We start from the raw sequence: 16,922 nt of genomic DNA, 5'->3' as shown, positions 1-16,922 counted from the left end.
AACCAGCATGATTTAGTCTTTTAAAGAAGTTGCTATTTAAAATGTGCTACCATCTGAACAACAAGACTGAAATGTCTTCTGGAACACTGTATTACAGATATATTTTTCCTTAGGTATTACTACGACTTGTTACATAGCCTAAATAGCTCTTGCAACATCCTTCTCTCACAGAACTTCAGGGAAATGTAGAAAAGCAATGGTAAATAATAGAAAGGTCATTCTGAATATCAAACTTCATGAAAAATACAAATTTGAAAAATTAATTTATAATTCAGTATTAAGTAAAATCAAAATTAAAACAGTACTACGTTTATGCTGTAAAAGCTTTCAAGAGCAAAGATTCTTCCAAGAATGAACATATCTGCTCTCCCTTACAGTTCAGCAATAACTGACTCACCACTGCCGCCTTCTCACTTCCTTATCAGACTCTGTTCCTCTACCATGTAGGCATCAGCAACATGGACTGGTTTCAAATCTGATTCAGAAGTCTTATGGCAAGGAAGCTAACCCTCCACTTGAATAAAAATACCAAGAGGCTGACAACTCTCTACCAACCAGTATAAACTGCTATGCTAAAATCACTCTACCAAAATAGGTCTAGTTTTGAGGACTCAACCCCAAAAATTTTCTATAAAACCACATGTAGTATTATAGGAACAGCAATTTAACATTTATCCATACACTTATTGTTGTCCCAGATTCGGCTACTTCTGCTTAAGAGGAACTTATATTTATTTCTTAAATAACAATCTAGACTATCTTACAGTGTGCTACAGATCTACCATGGGAGTTGGACTAGATGATCTTCAAATGTCCCTTCCAACCCAAACAACTCTAAAACTCTATGATTTCCCTGAAGACAAAAATAAACTGCTAGAAACCAAAAGCAGAAAAGTAATTTGACATACTTCCTTCCTAAAGCAAGAAAGTGTACTTGGATATAGTGCTTAGAAGCATAAAAACTATTAAATTAACTTAAAAAAACAAAATTGAAGGCAACACCATTCTAGTCAGCATTGAGGAACAGTAGAACAGTACACTGAGTGGAATAGGGGCAGAGAAGTGCTTTGAAAGACCTTATGAGAGTAAACAAACAAAAATTTAAAGGGGTTATAAGTGAGCTCTTAACAAAACAAAACAAAAACAAAACAAAATCACAACAACAACAAAAAAAACCCCAACAGTTAGAAGAAAGAAAGGTCAGACATCAGCAAGCTGAAAAAGCCACCTGGCCACTTCCAGATGACATGACTAAGCGGACACAACTTGACCTGACAGGGGTGTAACGGGCACTGGGGAAACAATCTACATCCCTCTCAGTAAACCACCTTTGGCTTGAATATAGGAATGCATTTTTCTATTTGTATAATCTAAGGAACCATAAAGAGATAAAAATAACCACATTCAGTTTGTCCTATTGAATGGGGGATTAAAATAACTGGCAACATTTTGTTTTAAGTCATGAACTAGAGGTGGATTCACCAGGTCACAATTGGAAAAGGAGAACTGCCAGTTCTTGATAAGCATGGTGATTACCATTCTTTTATATACAGAACTACTCTAAGGGAGTACAGCTTCCTTACACAGCAATAATAGCATATCCTTTGATTTATACACTAGTTCTCCAGCAATGCAACCAACATCCTGTTTTCATCTTAAAGTACAGCTGGGCAGTTTGTCTACAGGCTTTATTTATCAGAGTTCCTACAACTGAGTGCCTTCTCATTATGAGAAACAGCACCCTCCAATTTAGCAGCATTTTATCTTCCTGGTTCTTTCTTTCTGAAAATGCTCATATAGTACCTACCTGATCTATGGAGTATATACACATAATCTAAAGTGCTTTGAAACAATGTAACTTAATTTTATAAATATTAACTAAAAAAAGTAACACACTTTTCCCACCCAGGAAGTCATGTGAAAACACCCAAGAAAATTCAGAGAAAAAGGATTTTCTTACTTTATGGCTTTCAGAAGAAAGGACAGAAATACTGCTTGAATGATCTAAGCTGTAAAATCTCATAAAGCCCTTGAAACACACACACACACACAAACTCCTGAGATCTGAAATCATCTCTAAGTTCTCCCTGGATTTAGAAGTTTCCCTGAATATAATAGAGCATCTCTGTAAAATGCTAAAAGAATATACTTTTATTTTATTAGACACCTATCAGATCATTTTTATTTAATAATCCTGTATCCTGTGTTATCACAACAGCCAGAATCCTGTCAGAAATCCAGTATTCTGCACATTCCTACCCATGAAAGTAACGAGCCAAATAGCATTTTGAATGATTTACATGCTCACACTCTGTAACCATGCAGTAACTCATGAACATGCCATTCACATGTTGTCATGCTTTAGAAAGACTTAACTGTTAACCACTGTACTTGTTCAAAACAGTTTTAGAAAAAAATTGATGCTTGTTGAATACATTAAATCAGTAAAAACTTACAAAATGACGAATGTTTTGCTAGTTATACCTACCAGACAGCCACATTTTTTACTGATTTATCTTCAAGCAAGCGTAAGTACCATGCCAGCAGAAACTCAGTGAAAACAAAAAGGCAATTACTAATACCAATATAGGGCAACCTTCTTAATTACAAACTAATGATGCTTATTCACAAGCACTAGAGAACCTTAAATTTGACTACACTAGCCAAAAAGGCCTGGGGTAGGGTGGGCGCTGGAGGTAAAGGATAGGCAAAATTACCACCAACACAGCTACAGTGATAGAAGCTTCAGTGACAAGGGGTGTAAATCAGGACACCACCTAAACCAGAACTTCCACTCATCCTTAATGGTAGGAGCTAGGTCAGGCACAAGCTGCAGAGTGCTCATTTGCTAAAATATCTTGAAAATTTCTCCCAGTTTTTCCAAACTTAACTGCAGTACGCCAGTGCTTCACATAATGTTATTACAAAACTAAAGTTAACATGCTGAAAAAGAGAGGAGTCAATCTGGAAAAAAGTTCATGGGCAGCTATCTACACAGATGATAGGAACAGAACGAGACACAAACAAGAAAACTTCAGCTGCTAACTCTGTGATATTGAAAAGCTCAGGCTCACTCTACCAAGTAAAACTCTAAGTGCCAGTAACCTAAATCCCACTGACCTCTCCTAAGCGCCATATTTACTCTCTCAGTGAGTCTGGGTTTCAAATGCTACCCAAAGATGGAAAGAACTCTTGCTTCGTATCAGAGAAGAGATTCCAGTTGTGGCTAATGGCCATCTGGCTGTTCTTTTGATATACATAAAATGACAACAACCAGAACTTTTGGAATTCTTATTACATGGATATAAAGTCAGTACCACAGTGTTGCTATAAAGCAGAAAGTGCTTAAAGCAGAAAGCCTCTCTTCAGACCCAGAACTTCAAAACTGACACTTCAAAACCATCTCCAAACTAACAGCATATCCTAAGATGAATACAGGCAAGGTAAGAGGGCCTAAAGCAACAAAAGTCTTGCCTAACCTTAAAAAGAGAAAGAAGAGCTGCCTCAGACTTCTGTGATTACAAACAGCTTATCACTGACTTTCCTAGCTGAAAAGAACGTAAAGCTGCAACAAACTTATTCCACCAGCTCAGTAGCAGCAGCAAAACTACTCAGTTCAGAACAAGACACTGAAACTTCTACCTCAATTATCTGTAAGGGAGGGAGACAGGTATGCAACCTCTGCTGATTATTTCACTACTATACTAATAATAAAAAAAACACCCAAAGAAACAACACCCCCCCAAAAAACAAAACAAACAAAACAAAACAAACCAACAGCAAAACAAAACAATAAAAAAAGAAAGAAAGAAAAAAAACCCAAACAAAACCACACCAAACGAAAACTACAATGACAAGGGGTGCGGATAAGAGCAAATCTCCATATCCAGCACCAGATCTCTGACTGTATCAGTCTTTCTCTTAAGAGTCACCAAACCACTTCTTTCTCAATGCCACTTACTATTTACCTGAAAATATTTGTTAATCAAAGCAACAGTTTAACACAGTGGTACATAATACTGGTAGAGCTATGTCAGTTTGAGGATGTGATTCACATTTTCTGATGGATCTCATTTTACTGTTGGAAGACAGAAGTTTTTCAATGGGTTGATCTTATTGACTGAATTTTTACAACTTCAACAAATGGTATGCCATGTTTAGCTATCTCTTCCTACCTGTGGTAAAGCATCACATGCTCTTTTGCAAACAGACTGGAGATCTTTCTACCATGTTGAGCATTTATTCACATGATACCACAAACTGACTTGAGGACACACACACTCTCGGTGTATAACTGAGATGTGAAACATGATGTGACAGGATGTGGGAAAGGCCCATAACTGTAGATAGAGTTTTCCAGATCTCACTGTTCTTTTATTTTTTAATGAAAGTTAAAACCTCATAAAGTGCTTACGTCTACCCTTGGAGCTTTTGTTTACATGTAACAGAAGAACTCTACACATTCAACCATTTTTTCTTTCTGAGACTATGTTGTTGGCAAATGAACTATACACTTCTCAATCAGAGTAGGGTTTTGCAAGGGTATTTCTACCTTAAGTTGACTAAGCTCTTCTAAGTGGTTCTGACAAACATTTGTTTACAAAATAAACAATTCACTGGGCACTTCATTTCCTACTGCAGATCTCTGCAACATAAGCAGAAAAAGGCAGCATCAGCTTGTCAGAGTATAGATAGATTTCATTCAGGAAATGTGAACAAAAATCCAGTTCTTCTCTAGTGGACACAGAATGCAGGACATCTGTCTTCTTCAGAGGGGCAGGGCTTTGACTGACATCATATTGATTCTTCCACAAGACCATTCAGTCAGGGTACCAAGTAATTTTAAAATCTCCATCTACAGTCAACACATAAAATACTGCTTGGCATTGCATAAGATGAAATTTCAGCATTTATGTAATGTGTCATTATTTCCAAACATTCTCAATTCTACCATAAAAACTTATTCTGGATTAAGTGCTGGCAAGCAGACTTAAAAAAATAAAATCCTGTAAACCCATTGGCTGGCAGGATTTACATACTGGAGCTGCAGCATCCAGGAAAATCTTTCTGTAAGTAAAAGGAGGAGGAAAAAAAATACAGAAGCCTAGAAGCTGTATCTTAAAGAACACCATCAGAAAGAAAAAACAGAAAATGACTGATTTGCTTGAATATTTCTAAAACTATCATGACACCACCCCCCCCCTTTTTTTTTCTAAAATAAATCACTACCTGTTTAAGGTTTCATTTAACATTTACAATTCATTGCATTTCTCCTTTATTCATTTGAGATTTATGGATAAAGAGGCATTACAGCAATGTATTTTGGGAGGAAGACTGGAAAGTTTGTAAGAATGTTTGGGCAGTGGAAATATGAGAACAAAGAAAGATGCTTAGAAATAAGAGAGATTCCAACAGTTCAGACAATGATGTCAGATCCTTATTACTTTTCCAAAATAAGCTGCTTCAAATTCTCTCCTATCCCACTCGCCATTGACAATCAGCTCTGAAGGAGTGTTTATAAAATGTTTTGGGTTTCCATACCTTCTAGATTTGCACCTTGCTTTTCTATAAAAGTGAAAAAGCATTGTCCAGTATGTTTGTATTTTCTCAACAATACTTGGGGGGAGGGGGGCAATATGTGCCCTACACTGCAGAAGAACAATCAAAACAAAACCCAAAAGTTACCTAGATTTCAAAATCCTCTCATCCCTGTACGTATCACTTGGAAGAAAAACAGACCACTCTCCCCACCCCCCAAGAAAACCCCAACCAACCAAAAAGAAACAGGGAAGCATGAAAGTGCTGAAGGAACGAAGACATACCTGACCCAGTTCCATCAGTTCATTTCTACAACAAACATCCTGATAACCTGTCATGCAGACATCAAATTAAATATATCTGATTCTGAGGAAGGACAGTATATAACACCTTAATAAAATTACTGCTACTGGCCCAACAAAGTCATAAGAAAATTCTGACTTAGTGGGAGAAAAACAGTAAACTAAATCCTATTTCATGTCTCTAGCTAACACTGCTGCCTTCAGATCTCAGCTCCAAGCCCTGTGATGTCTAAGGCATTCCTCAACAAGCAGACAAAAATGGTACTGCAGAGACAGCCAATGACCCCTCTTTAGAGTGCCATACGAAAGGGCCTGGGAAGCCCTTCTCCACTTAAACACGGTAGCAAAAATAGTCTCCATGCCCATACAAGTACAAGGGAATAAGATGCATTAATCTAGGTAAAATGATACATGATGTTTAAACACAAAGCCACATTTATAAAAAGAAGAATCTGTAGTTTCAGGGTGAAGTCAGGGGAAGAGAAATCAGATACAGGCAGACTGGGACACAGGGCTAAAAACAACAAAAACAAAACCAAAAACAGATGGAAGGACCAAACTGAAGGGCCAGGTTCTTTTTAAGTTTCAAAATTTAAAAGAACACACAAAAACAGAATCCAAAAAGCTAAAAGCAGAAGGAGTCTATGAAAGAGTTTAAGGACAGGGCCATACATTGCCAAACAATTTAATGGAACAGGAGGAAGGCATCTCCTTCTCCCACCGCCACCCCCCAAAAAAAAGGGGGGAGAAAAAAACCAAAACAAACCAACTGCAAGTGTTGTTTAAGAGCATCTGCCACCAATAAAAGCAGATGGGAACAGTCCACTTTAGCTTCCAAGTGCTAAAACCCACAACAGTTAAGGTGCCTCAGGAATTGTTACAATCCTTCAAGGTTCCTAAGTGTGATCTATGACAAAGGCTTTCAGAAAAGAAGCAGTAGCACACTGAAGTTTAAGATTCAGCAAAACAGGACTTTCTCCCAGTAGTGAGTACTTTAAAAACTGAATGAGGTAAAAATAGCTCAAGGAAGGTGCCAAGGATCGAATTAGTGAGGCTGCTTTGTAGTGTGGGTGGGAGGATCAAAATTGCAGGCAAGGGGAAGTGAGAGACCATGAATCAGAGACCAACAGAGGATACAGAAAAGTTTATGTCTGGAGACTTCATAGAGTAGATGGAGGAAACAATAACTCTTAAGAAATAAAAGTTTGGGAACCAAGCGACAACTTTCAGCACACAGCAGTACCTGATTGTTGAGGAATTAAAGTTTCTGAATTTAAATAAATAAATAAATAAATGCATACATACATAAATAGTTTGTTGAAGCCCAGATTTCTTTCATGGCTTGAATTTTTTATTTTACACAAACTCCTGAAAATCAGAAATTCCACCTCTGGAAATTCCACCTACTACACAATTATCATCAACTAACGCATGCCTTGTTTGTCTTGCAAACTAAAGAGCTAAAAAAACCTTCCACCCATGCAAATAATTTCTATGCTCTCAGAGCCAGAATGGTTTCTTATTTAATTCTGCATAACATGCATTTTTAATGAAAACAAAAGGTTTAAGTCCATAGCTACTAGCAAAGAAAGATGTACTTGATATTTGCCTGAAAAGGTTACAATCCAGCATGATGAGTTGTAAACATTTGTTTTCTCAACTTTGTTACTAACAGACATTTACATTTTGGCTCCTCTTTTTTTTTTGTTTTGTTTTCTTTTTTGTTTTTTACTAGGTCCAGACACAAAACATTGTTCCTTCCAAGTAAAAAAATGCTTTCAACATTGCTATCACAAGAACAGTTGAACAATACATATGTCAGTAGACTATCTTCTACCTGCAGTATTATGTCTAGATGTTTTGCCCGTCTGGTTTGACAGTACAGAAGGACTGCACTAGGTTTTACAAAAGTCAAGAGCAATACAATACTTAAACATATGGTAAAAAAGTAAATGACAAAAATATGCCTTTCTAATTACCTTGATACCTACACCTCAAAAGTATCTGGCCACTAGTAACACAGTTTCCACTGCTACCCTACTCATAGTCCCATGTCCTTGAACACAATTCACCTTACACAGCAAAGCTTCCAGAACATGAAACTGTTGGGGGTGGGGGTGGGGGGGGGGGGGGTGAGAAGGGGAGAAGCTGTCAAAACACTTAAAAGTTACCTGCTAAAAACCCATGTACAGAGACTTTGTCACTTTGTCTCTGGAAGAAAATCCGTCTGAAGATCTGACATGAAAGCCAGGCAAAACACTAAAAGGGAAAATTAATTCCCAACAGGAAACCAAGGGCTATAAAAAGAACAAGATTTTTAAAACAATAAAGCAATATTAAGGCATATTAAATAGAAAGGCAATTTGATTTTAAAGAAAAATACCCACATTTCTAATGCTGTTATTTTGAGACAGAGTGCTGGTGGGTTTTAGTTGGGTTTTGTTGTTGTTGTGTTTTGTTGTTTTTTTTTTAATTAAGACAGTATCACTTTGTAGGACGGATGCAGGACCAAAAAAACCAAACTGTACCATTGTTGGTATCTAAGAAAAATTCAAGCTCACAACATTTCATCTTTAGCACAAAGCGACTGTTTTGGGAAGAAGAGAGGTTTGTTTGTTTGTCTATTTTAAAATAAGATTGATCTATGTTTTCCAAACCAAGCAGCTTTATTTCCAGAACAGAAATAAAATTGAAAGAAATGTGCAGAAAAGATTTTTTAAATACAGCTCAGAAAGTTCAGCTTGGAAGCTATTTCTTCAATGAAAACCTCTGCAGGACTAAAGCTTCCAGAAAAACCAAGGCTTTCTCACAGAAAAAAGCTTATGCCTAGCTAAAAATATTTGTGTGCTCTATTTTCTTTAACTGAAAATAGCAATCCTGACAAACCTAGTCTTGTAGCACAGTCGACACACATGCAAGCTCCCCAGGGAGACATTTCATAGACAGATTAGGGATCCATCCTTTAACCACCTACAGCACTTTGATTGTTCACAACCACACAAGATACACATCAATGTACATGCCCCTTCTGAACTGGATAACCTCCCAGCAAATAAAACACAAATCCAGGAACTCTCAATTCTGTAAAGATTCGTATGGTATTCCACTTCTAATGCATAAACCACCCCGTTTCTTAAACTATTTAAAAAAAAAAAAGCATTTTTATCCACTAGCCCATCACCATGCAAATTTTAAGTCAGAACACATCTACTGGAACTCCAGTTAGTAAATGTTTAAGTTTACTTTCAAACAAAGAGTTCATTTTTAATTGTGGGACCTTATGACAGAATTCAGGTGAAACCTCAAGTTTTTAATTGCTTGTTACAGCTCAAAACAGCAGGGGTGGTTTTCCCCCTTGAACTCTCCATTGTCGCATGCTGCACAGTCAGAGCTTCCTCTTCATTGTGCTAATGCTGGGCATGGCCACAGAACTCCACAGGAGTCTAGAAGCCAACATTTTGGCTACTTGTCATCCTCTAATGCCCCGACATCAACTCTCTGAGTTTTAGAGCTGCACACAGTGACAGCAAACACTCACAGTAAAAAGCAACTCTTCCCCAAACAGCAGACAGCTACGTGACCTTAAGTCAGAGTAGCAGGTCAGCAGTTGGGGAAGCAAGTGAGAGCCAGGTGAAAAGAAAAGAAAGCACACGATCAGATCTCTTTCAACTTGCAAGCAGCCATAAAAGAGAACACCCGGCATTCCTTGTATCCACTACAGTAACAGAGCAACTCAAATTGACTTGTTAATTTCTAGGGAAGAAAAAAATAGTTGAGCAGGCTAACATTGTTACAACTCCAATGGCTGGCTGAATAATTTGGCATCTGCTGCTCCCCAGCACACATCAGCAGCTAGAAACAACAGCAGTCAAGCTAGAAAAACTCGCACAGTTAGAAACTTTCTTCCAAGCTACAGTCAAGGAAATGAGAAACAGTACTGGATTTCATGAAGGGTGACCTATTTAGATGTTACCAGATTACAGGAGAAACCATGTATTTGTGACATTGAAGTATTACCAGTGAGTTAATTTATCTGTCAGATTACAGGAATCTGTAAAGATCTTCAGTTTCCTCTGGAATCTAAGCCCTGCAACAGGCTCTTTTCTTCTTCCATCCAACACAAATGCAGCTACTCAACATAAACAGTGATCTTCAGGTTTACATAAACACTGTAATATCCTCCTTTAAAGTTCAACCAAAAAAAAAAAAAAAATATCCACTAACAATAGAAAGGAATCTACCCTAAGATAACACTAAGACACACCTTCCAGTCTCAAGCACTTTTTCCCCCCACATGGGTTTGATACCTCACTAACTAGTTCTCACTTTTCTTTTTCACGGGATACCACCACACTTGGACAAGCTTTGAAATCTCTCTGCTGATTTCTCTATTTGTGTATAACCCTCCCACACATTTTTTCACCCTAGTATCCACATTCCTCAACCCCCTAATGTTTCCTTGATCTTATTCCCACAGCAACACACTCCAACAGTGAACGTTACCACTGACTACTCGATAGGCACCCAGCTATGACTTCAGACTTGACAAAGTTTGAGTAATCAAATCAGATTTTAGATACAGTTCAGTTCATAGCACCACTGCCTCATGCAACTATTTGATGTTGCCTTGGTTAAGGCAAATACATTAAAAAGAACAACATAATCACCTCAAGAAATATTACATGTATGTTCAGAACTCAGTTGGCAAACTAGCCCCTGGAATGATCAGCATTCAAGTGGTTCCTGATGGGCATCCGCCCACGAAGTAGTTAACTCCCTGTTTCAAACAGCCAGCAAGCTCTATGATCAGGAATTCCCAAAGTTCTTTCCATTTTGTTATAGCTCAATTAGCAGATCTTCATCAGGGTCATGGGGCTGAGAAAAAATGAACTACTTATCTTGAAGTCCTTAGTCTAAGCGATAAAGCACATCTAAGATTGGACTATTTGTTAGACCCATGCCAGCCTAACTTCTGATCCTAGATAGTGCTACCACTTAGTAGCATAAGCACAAAAGGTCTTGCATTTATTGATAAACATGTGTATACAATAATGTAGTATATAGAGCAATAGCAACAGCTAATTCACCGCAAAATAAAAATGCAGTTTTGGTCCTGACCTAAATTTCACCAATCCAGCGAATTCACACACACACCTCACAGTCTGCTGCTGTGGCCTGGAAATACAGTGCTTGTTTTGAAGCTATTGCTACACTTTCTGTCCCATCCCACACTTCACAATAGGGACGACTTTCATTTATACTTGAACAAACCTGTGGCTATGTTGTGAACTGACTCAACCGACAACGTGAAAGAGAGGAAGAGAGCTCTAATCAGTATTCTAAGCTTGATGCCAGACACTTCTCAACACTCAGCCACAGCTGATGTCTCCAGAGATCCGTAATCTGATTGAAATGATTTGATAAAAACTCAACAGTTACATACACAAGGGAAAAGCTACATTTCTTGTTCTTTCTGAAAACATCTCTCACTTCCTGAGACAGCTCTAACCATGGGAAAAAGACTTCTCGCCTGTCCTTCTTATTAAACTTTTCAAATACATTCACTAGGCCAAGCAACCAGAGAACGAGAGCATGAAGACACACGTGAGGGGTGTTTCTCCAGTAAACTAACCACAAGTCTGTTTGGCTTTGCCCCCCTATCCCCGATACAACCATCTCTCTATCTTCAGCCCCTGGAGAGCAGCTGTAGCTCCTAAGCATGCCTTCATTAGACACACAAAAACAAAATGACAAAACAAAGGGATTTTGTTTAGGTAAAGTAGGTCAGAACTGTTATTTTGAAAGTAAGCATATAGCTTTAAGTATTATTTAAGGGAAGAAATCATGTAAAATTATCAGAAACTGATTAGAAATTGAAGGTGGACCTCAATGTGCATTCTAGTATTTCAAAGGAAATTAATCTGTTTACTGAAATCCACATTTGCTTCAAAATTTTAACACAATATTAACTTACAGTACAGTTCTTCATGGTAAAGAGCTGTGTCAACTAGTGAAATTACTTTGTAATGTAAAAAAGTGTTCCAGGGTACAGGATTACCATCCAGCAACAGCAAGAAGCTTGTGTTCAAGAGGTGGATACCAACCACAGTCACTTTTTTTTTTTTCCTTTTTTTAAATATTAAAACACACATTTTCCTATCATCCTGTAACACAGCCAATATGCCAAACCTATTCAGCTCTGTGATGAACAGGAGCAGGCTGTGTCAACTGGCCTGGCAGGAGCACACGGTCATGAGTGCTGCTCAGGCTCAGGGCAAAATAGATGAGCTATAAAATGCCTCTAAAGTAGGTCTAGTCAAGTTTCTTCTGCCAGAAGAAACTACTTGTCATGTCCAGCCAGTTACTGGGCACACCTCCTATTCACCATATTCCAAAAAAATTCCAGCCAGTTACTGGGCACACCTTCTATTCACCATACTAAAAAAATTCCAGCCAGTTACTGGGCACACCTTCTATTCACCATATTAAAAAAAGAAAATCCAGCAGAGGCTGTTTTTAACTATCTTTACCTTGATTGTACAGAGACAATAACGCTGGCATATTTTTCTCCAAATTCACGCACATATTTTTAGCCAGAACTGGTTTTAATAAACAATTTTTCATTTTTTTCAAGGAAAGCATAATCCTGCATGCAAAAAATGTTGTCTTCTGGGATGTAATCACAGAATCCTTTCCCAAAGCTTGTCCCCATAGAACTGATAACAAAATTCTACATTGAAGAGCCACAGATTATTAAGTCACATAGAAGTTCCAAGACTAAATAAACATCAATGCTTGAGAACTCACAAAACACCTTTAACACCTCTAGCCCTCTTGGCAGTTAGCATTAAGTACTTTCTAAACTATGAGGAGTTATCAGTAACTATACCCTGTAACTTCAAACAGTGCTTTAACAGCACATTTACTGGTAAACAGTTTTCAGATTTTCAAATCAGTTTGCAGATTAACAACATTCTCCACCTGGCTCGACAAGAAGAGATATAATGCTGTTATCACATCATTTGGTAATACATTTAAAGAAAATTGTTATTTCAACCGAAATTCTTCCCAGATTGCACAATCTTTCCTATCGCCTCAGAGAGAACCACAGTACTGCTTGCTATTCAAACACATATCTGAAGATCATTTTCAGTAAACTGAGAGTTGCCGGTTTTGCTGGTATATACAGGGTTTTTTTTTTTTCCCTGAAATCCAGCATTTGGATGAGCAAATTAGACCATCTTCAGGAAATAATTAAGTCTGCCAATAAAGAATTCTTGTTGTAACAAGAAAGGAATGGTAAATTGATTTCCTAAGTACCAAATTATGCAGGATAACAGCTGATAAAAGGCCTGAAAATATATCTGCAGGGCTAATGAAAATGAGCACTGCTGTTAGCTACATGTTTTTCAAAACTGAGATGTGAATGCTGACAGATGCTTGAAGTCACATTAAAGGAACAGACTACTTTTCCTGACATAGATAAGTCCAGCAGCAGCCAAAATTCAGCACAACCAACAGTGTTACGGCAGGTGACAGGCCTAAAGAAACTGTCAGAGCAACCAAAATTTTAGTTGTGCCTTTTTGCATGTCTTCATGTTCCTGCCCACAAGTAAAACTGAAGACCCTCCCGCTACACTATTTTAGTCACTTCTTAACCTGGTATCATGCTGTATTGCCCTATACTCAGTCCTTTCAACTGTGCTTACATATCCAAAGGCTAAAAAATGCAGTGATCACCTACACTGTCCTTATACCATCTACGCTTATTAACAATATAAACTTAATTTCTCAATGGCCATACATAAACATGGAATTGCCAAAAGGCCCTAAGTAAATAAAGACCCTTCCTCTATGACTCTTCCATATTCACTACAGCTATGACTTAAAACTCACGTGATTTTTAAGCTACTACTCATGTGATTAAGCTACTGCAAATACTACAGCAAATTACCACCAGCTGCACCTGTTTATCCTGTATTCACTTGGTCAGAAATCCAAATAATCCATTTTTGCATGTAATATGGAAGCCTCGAGAAAGTCTTTTCCCTTCTATTTACAGATAACTCAAGCAGACTTGGCAGTATTTTAAATCCCTCCAGCTCCTCCTACTTAGGTTATTGAGTGAAATAACTCCATTCAAGCACACCCCACTGCTTAACTCAACGGGAAGGTATCCTCCTCCTGATCTTAGATTTAAAAACACACTATTTAAAGTTTCGCTGACAGATTATAAGCAGTTCGTCAGCATTCAAAACCAAACAAACCAACCCTTTTACTTCTCCCAACAGATGCTGCTTATTTGTTGTTTCTCTTCTAGTGCAGGCAGTTCTCAAAGCACCGAGGAGCGCCCAGCTCTCCCACGCCACCACTTTCACACGGACAACTGAAAGCTGGCGTAGGCACACCTCACAGACCGTCTGCCCGGCTGGCGAACTCTGCGTTATACAGATTTCCCCGCGGAGCCGGACCCGACGACGAAGGGCGCCGGCGACCCGACGGCCTTGTCCCGCAGCCCCGTCCCGCGGAGCGCCCGTTCCCAGAGGCCGAGATGCCGTCGAGGCGCAGGGGACGCCGCTGCCGCGCGCCAGCAGCCGTTTAACGGTCGCGCTGCTCCGCCTGCCTCTGCCTTCGCCTCCCCGCTCCTGGCTGGGCTCGGCCGGGCGCTGCGGTCCCGGACGGCGCTTCCGCCGCGCTCCCTCCGCCGCCGAAGCCGGGGCTCGCACACCCGCCCCGCGGCGCTGAGGAGCCGTCTCGCCCCGGTTGCGTCCCAAACGCCGCACCCCGCCCCGACCTGCCCCCTCGCACCTCACCTCACCCGGCCCTACGCACGGCCCGGCATGAGCGCGGGTCCCCGCCGGCTGCCCCTTGGGCCTCCCAACCCTTGCGGCGAGCGGTGCTTACCCTGCGGGCGGTGGGGCGACCGCCTGCGGAGCGCGGCCGTCCATGCCGGCGGGGCTGAGTGAACGCCGGCCGGCTCTCGGGACAGGGCGGGCGCAACCGCTGGGTCCGCCCGCACAGCGCCGCGGCTGCCCGCCTCACCTGCTCGGGGCGGGCCGAGGAAGACGGCCCTGCTCTGCCGCCCCCAGCGCCGCCTTGCCCCCGAGCCTAGGCATTCCCCGCTGTTTACAGCGCGGCCATGGGGCGCCTTCCCGGGGCGGCGGCCGCGGACACGGCTCGGCTGGGCTGCCTGCGCCGGGGCGGCCGCTCGCTGAACCACACCTTGGGCGGAGGGGGGAAAAGACACAAAAGCAAAAAGAAAGTTCGCGGCGAGAAACTTGAACCGCGGAACCGTCCCCCTCTGGCACCCGCGCAGGAACAGAGGCTCCCTGTTCCCGTCCCAGCTCCTCCCTCCCGTTGCCGCCCGCCCGCCTCCACACACCCGGCTCTCCCTCCCGACGCCCGGCCGGTGCGGGGACTCGGGCCGGCCGCGGCTGCCAGGAGGGGCAGGGCCGATCCTCGACTGGAATTTTCCTCTCCCCGAGCAAAGCGTCCCGGCGGCCGTCTCGACCTCGGCCCTTCCCCATTCCAGCCACCAGGGCGCGGGGCGAAACCCCCACAGGTGGGGACAGCCAGGCGAGGAGCCCGCGACCGGGCCGAGCCGCTCCGGGACAAGGGGGTGCGGTCAGAGCCCGCGCTGGGCTCCAGCGCCCTCAGGCAAAACCGTTCTGCTTAGGGATCAAAGCGAGGGCACCCTGTGCCCGTCGTCGTGCGCGCCGGGGACTTTTCCCGGGTGTGTGCGATGAAGTGGCCCCGCAGCTGTCCCGCAACCCTGAGCTCGGCCCCAATCTGCCGGCGGTGCCTGGGGTCGCCGAGCCGGCTGCAGCACAGCGTGACCTACCCGTGTCACTGGGGGCTAACTGCCGGTGTTAGAGCGGTTTCAGCTCGATCTTCGGTTCGCTCTTTGAGCATGAACGGCAGTTCACCCCTTCCTGTGTGACAAGCTGCTCCTTTGCCATACCTAGCGAGCAGATCTGGCAGTGCGTGCTACACACCCGTGTGGGCACAGAGCGCCTTTCCAGCTGTGCCGTGAAATTAGGAGGTGACAAGAGTGGCACAGTCACATGTAACCCTTTATGCAGGTAGTATTTTGGCCAGTGCTTAACAGAAGGTGAAAAACAGCCAATGACAGAGCATTTATACTTTTTTTCTTTTTTCTATCGGGAAAAATTAGAACATTGAATTCTAGTAAATGTCCTTTTCCTGACTAGTTCTAAGATTACATATCTGGAAAAAATATTGTAATTGACCATTCTATGTTAAGATTTGCCATAATATGGACAGTGTCTAGTATAATACTGTATATAGTATAATACAGATACGGCAGTTTAATAACATGTTGCTTCTCCCTGTATGCCCTTATTTGTATTGTGCTTCCTTAATAAAGATTTTCTTCTACTTTTATTTTCTGCTTCTTCAATAGTTGAAATAACCCTGAAGCTGCTGTTTTGACAGACTGTAGAGGCTGTTCACACCCTGAATAACCACATGCCATTATTGGGCACGCCCCATTAACCTGTGTACCTTTCTTAAACCAAAAATGTAACCACTGATGAGTCAGACAGATTTTCCACGGTGCAGTTTTCAAAGAGTCAGTGTTCAACAAACTGATCAGTAAGAAGAAACTCAAGAACAAACCCATTGAAGACCTTATGTAAGTCTCTGACTCGTTCTCTCTTTTGACAGTCCACTTTCTTTTCTCACACTCCTCAAACTGTTTGGCCACTTCCTAGGTTAGGATGAAGGTTGACAAATTCCATTGTATGTTGACTGTTCCTGCAGTCAGGGCAGGGTGAACTTTGTGCATTCGATGTGTAGCCTTAGTTCAAGTACAAAGGAACTTCATGTTTCCAAACAGCTACTTCTTGGGCAAAACCATTAAGTGACTCCATTTTCTAAATGGTAGTGAAACTCCCGTGGTGCAAAGGTGTCAGCTGACTCAGCACTACAGTGCTGTTTCAACTGAACTGAAGACCATCGTAGCTGATTGTATATTAGAATAATTACATGTTGGTGTATGTTGTCATCCCTTCTAATAAACTTTGCTGGACCACCAGCAGATAAGACAACTGTTGTACCATT

At 41.3% G+C, this 16,922-nt stretch overlaps 1 protein-coding gene across 1 annotated transcript in view; it reads right to left on the bottom strand.

Annotated features, from left to right (window-relative positions):
* The window catches only part of COBLL1 (cordon-bleu WH2 repeat protein like 1), an 85,246-nt gene extending 70,290 nt beyond the window's left edge, over window positions 1-14,956 (bottom strand). The window contains exons 1-2 of the mRNA XM_030486406.1: window positions 14,883-14,956; window positions 14,120-14,723 (exon numbers count right to left, since the gene is read on the bottom strand). Of these exons, the coding sequence (XP_030342266.1) occupies window positions 14,120-14,723; window positions 14,883-14,956 (678 nt within the window). The remainder of the gene's footprint in view (window positions 1-14,119; window positions 14,724-14,882) is intronic.
* Between the last annotated feature and the right edge of the window lie 1,966 nt (window positions 14,957-16,922).

Source organism: Strigops habroptila, chromosome 5 (genome assembly GCF_004027225.2).
Source record: "Strigops habroptila isolate Jane chromosome 5, bStrHab1.2.pri, whole genome shotgun sequence".
NCBI classification, from domain to species: Eukaryota; Metazoa; Chordata; class Aves; order Psittaciformes; family Psittacidae; genus Strigops; species Strigops habroptila.
This window is presented reverse-complemented; position numbering and strand designations above follow the sequence as displayed.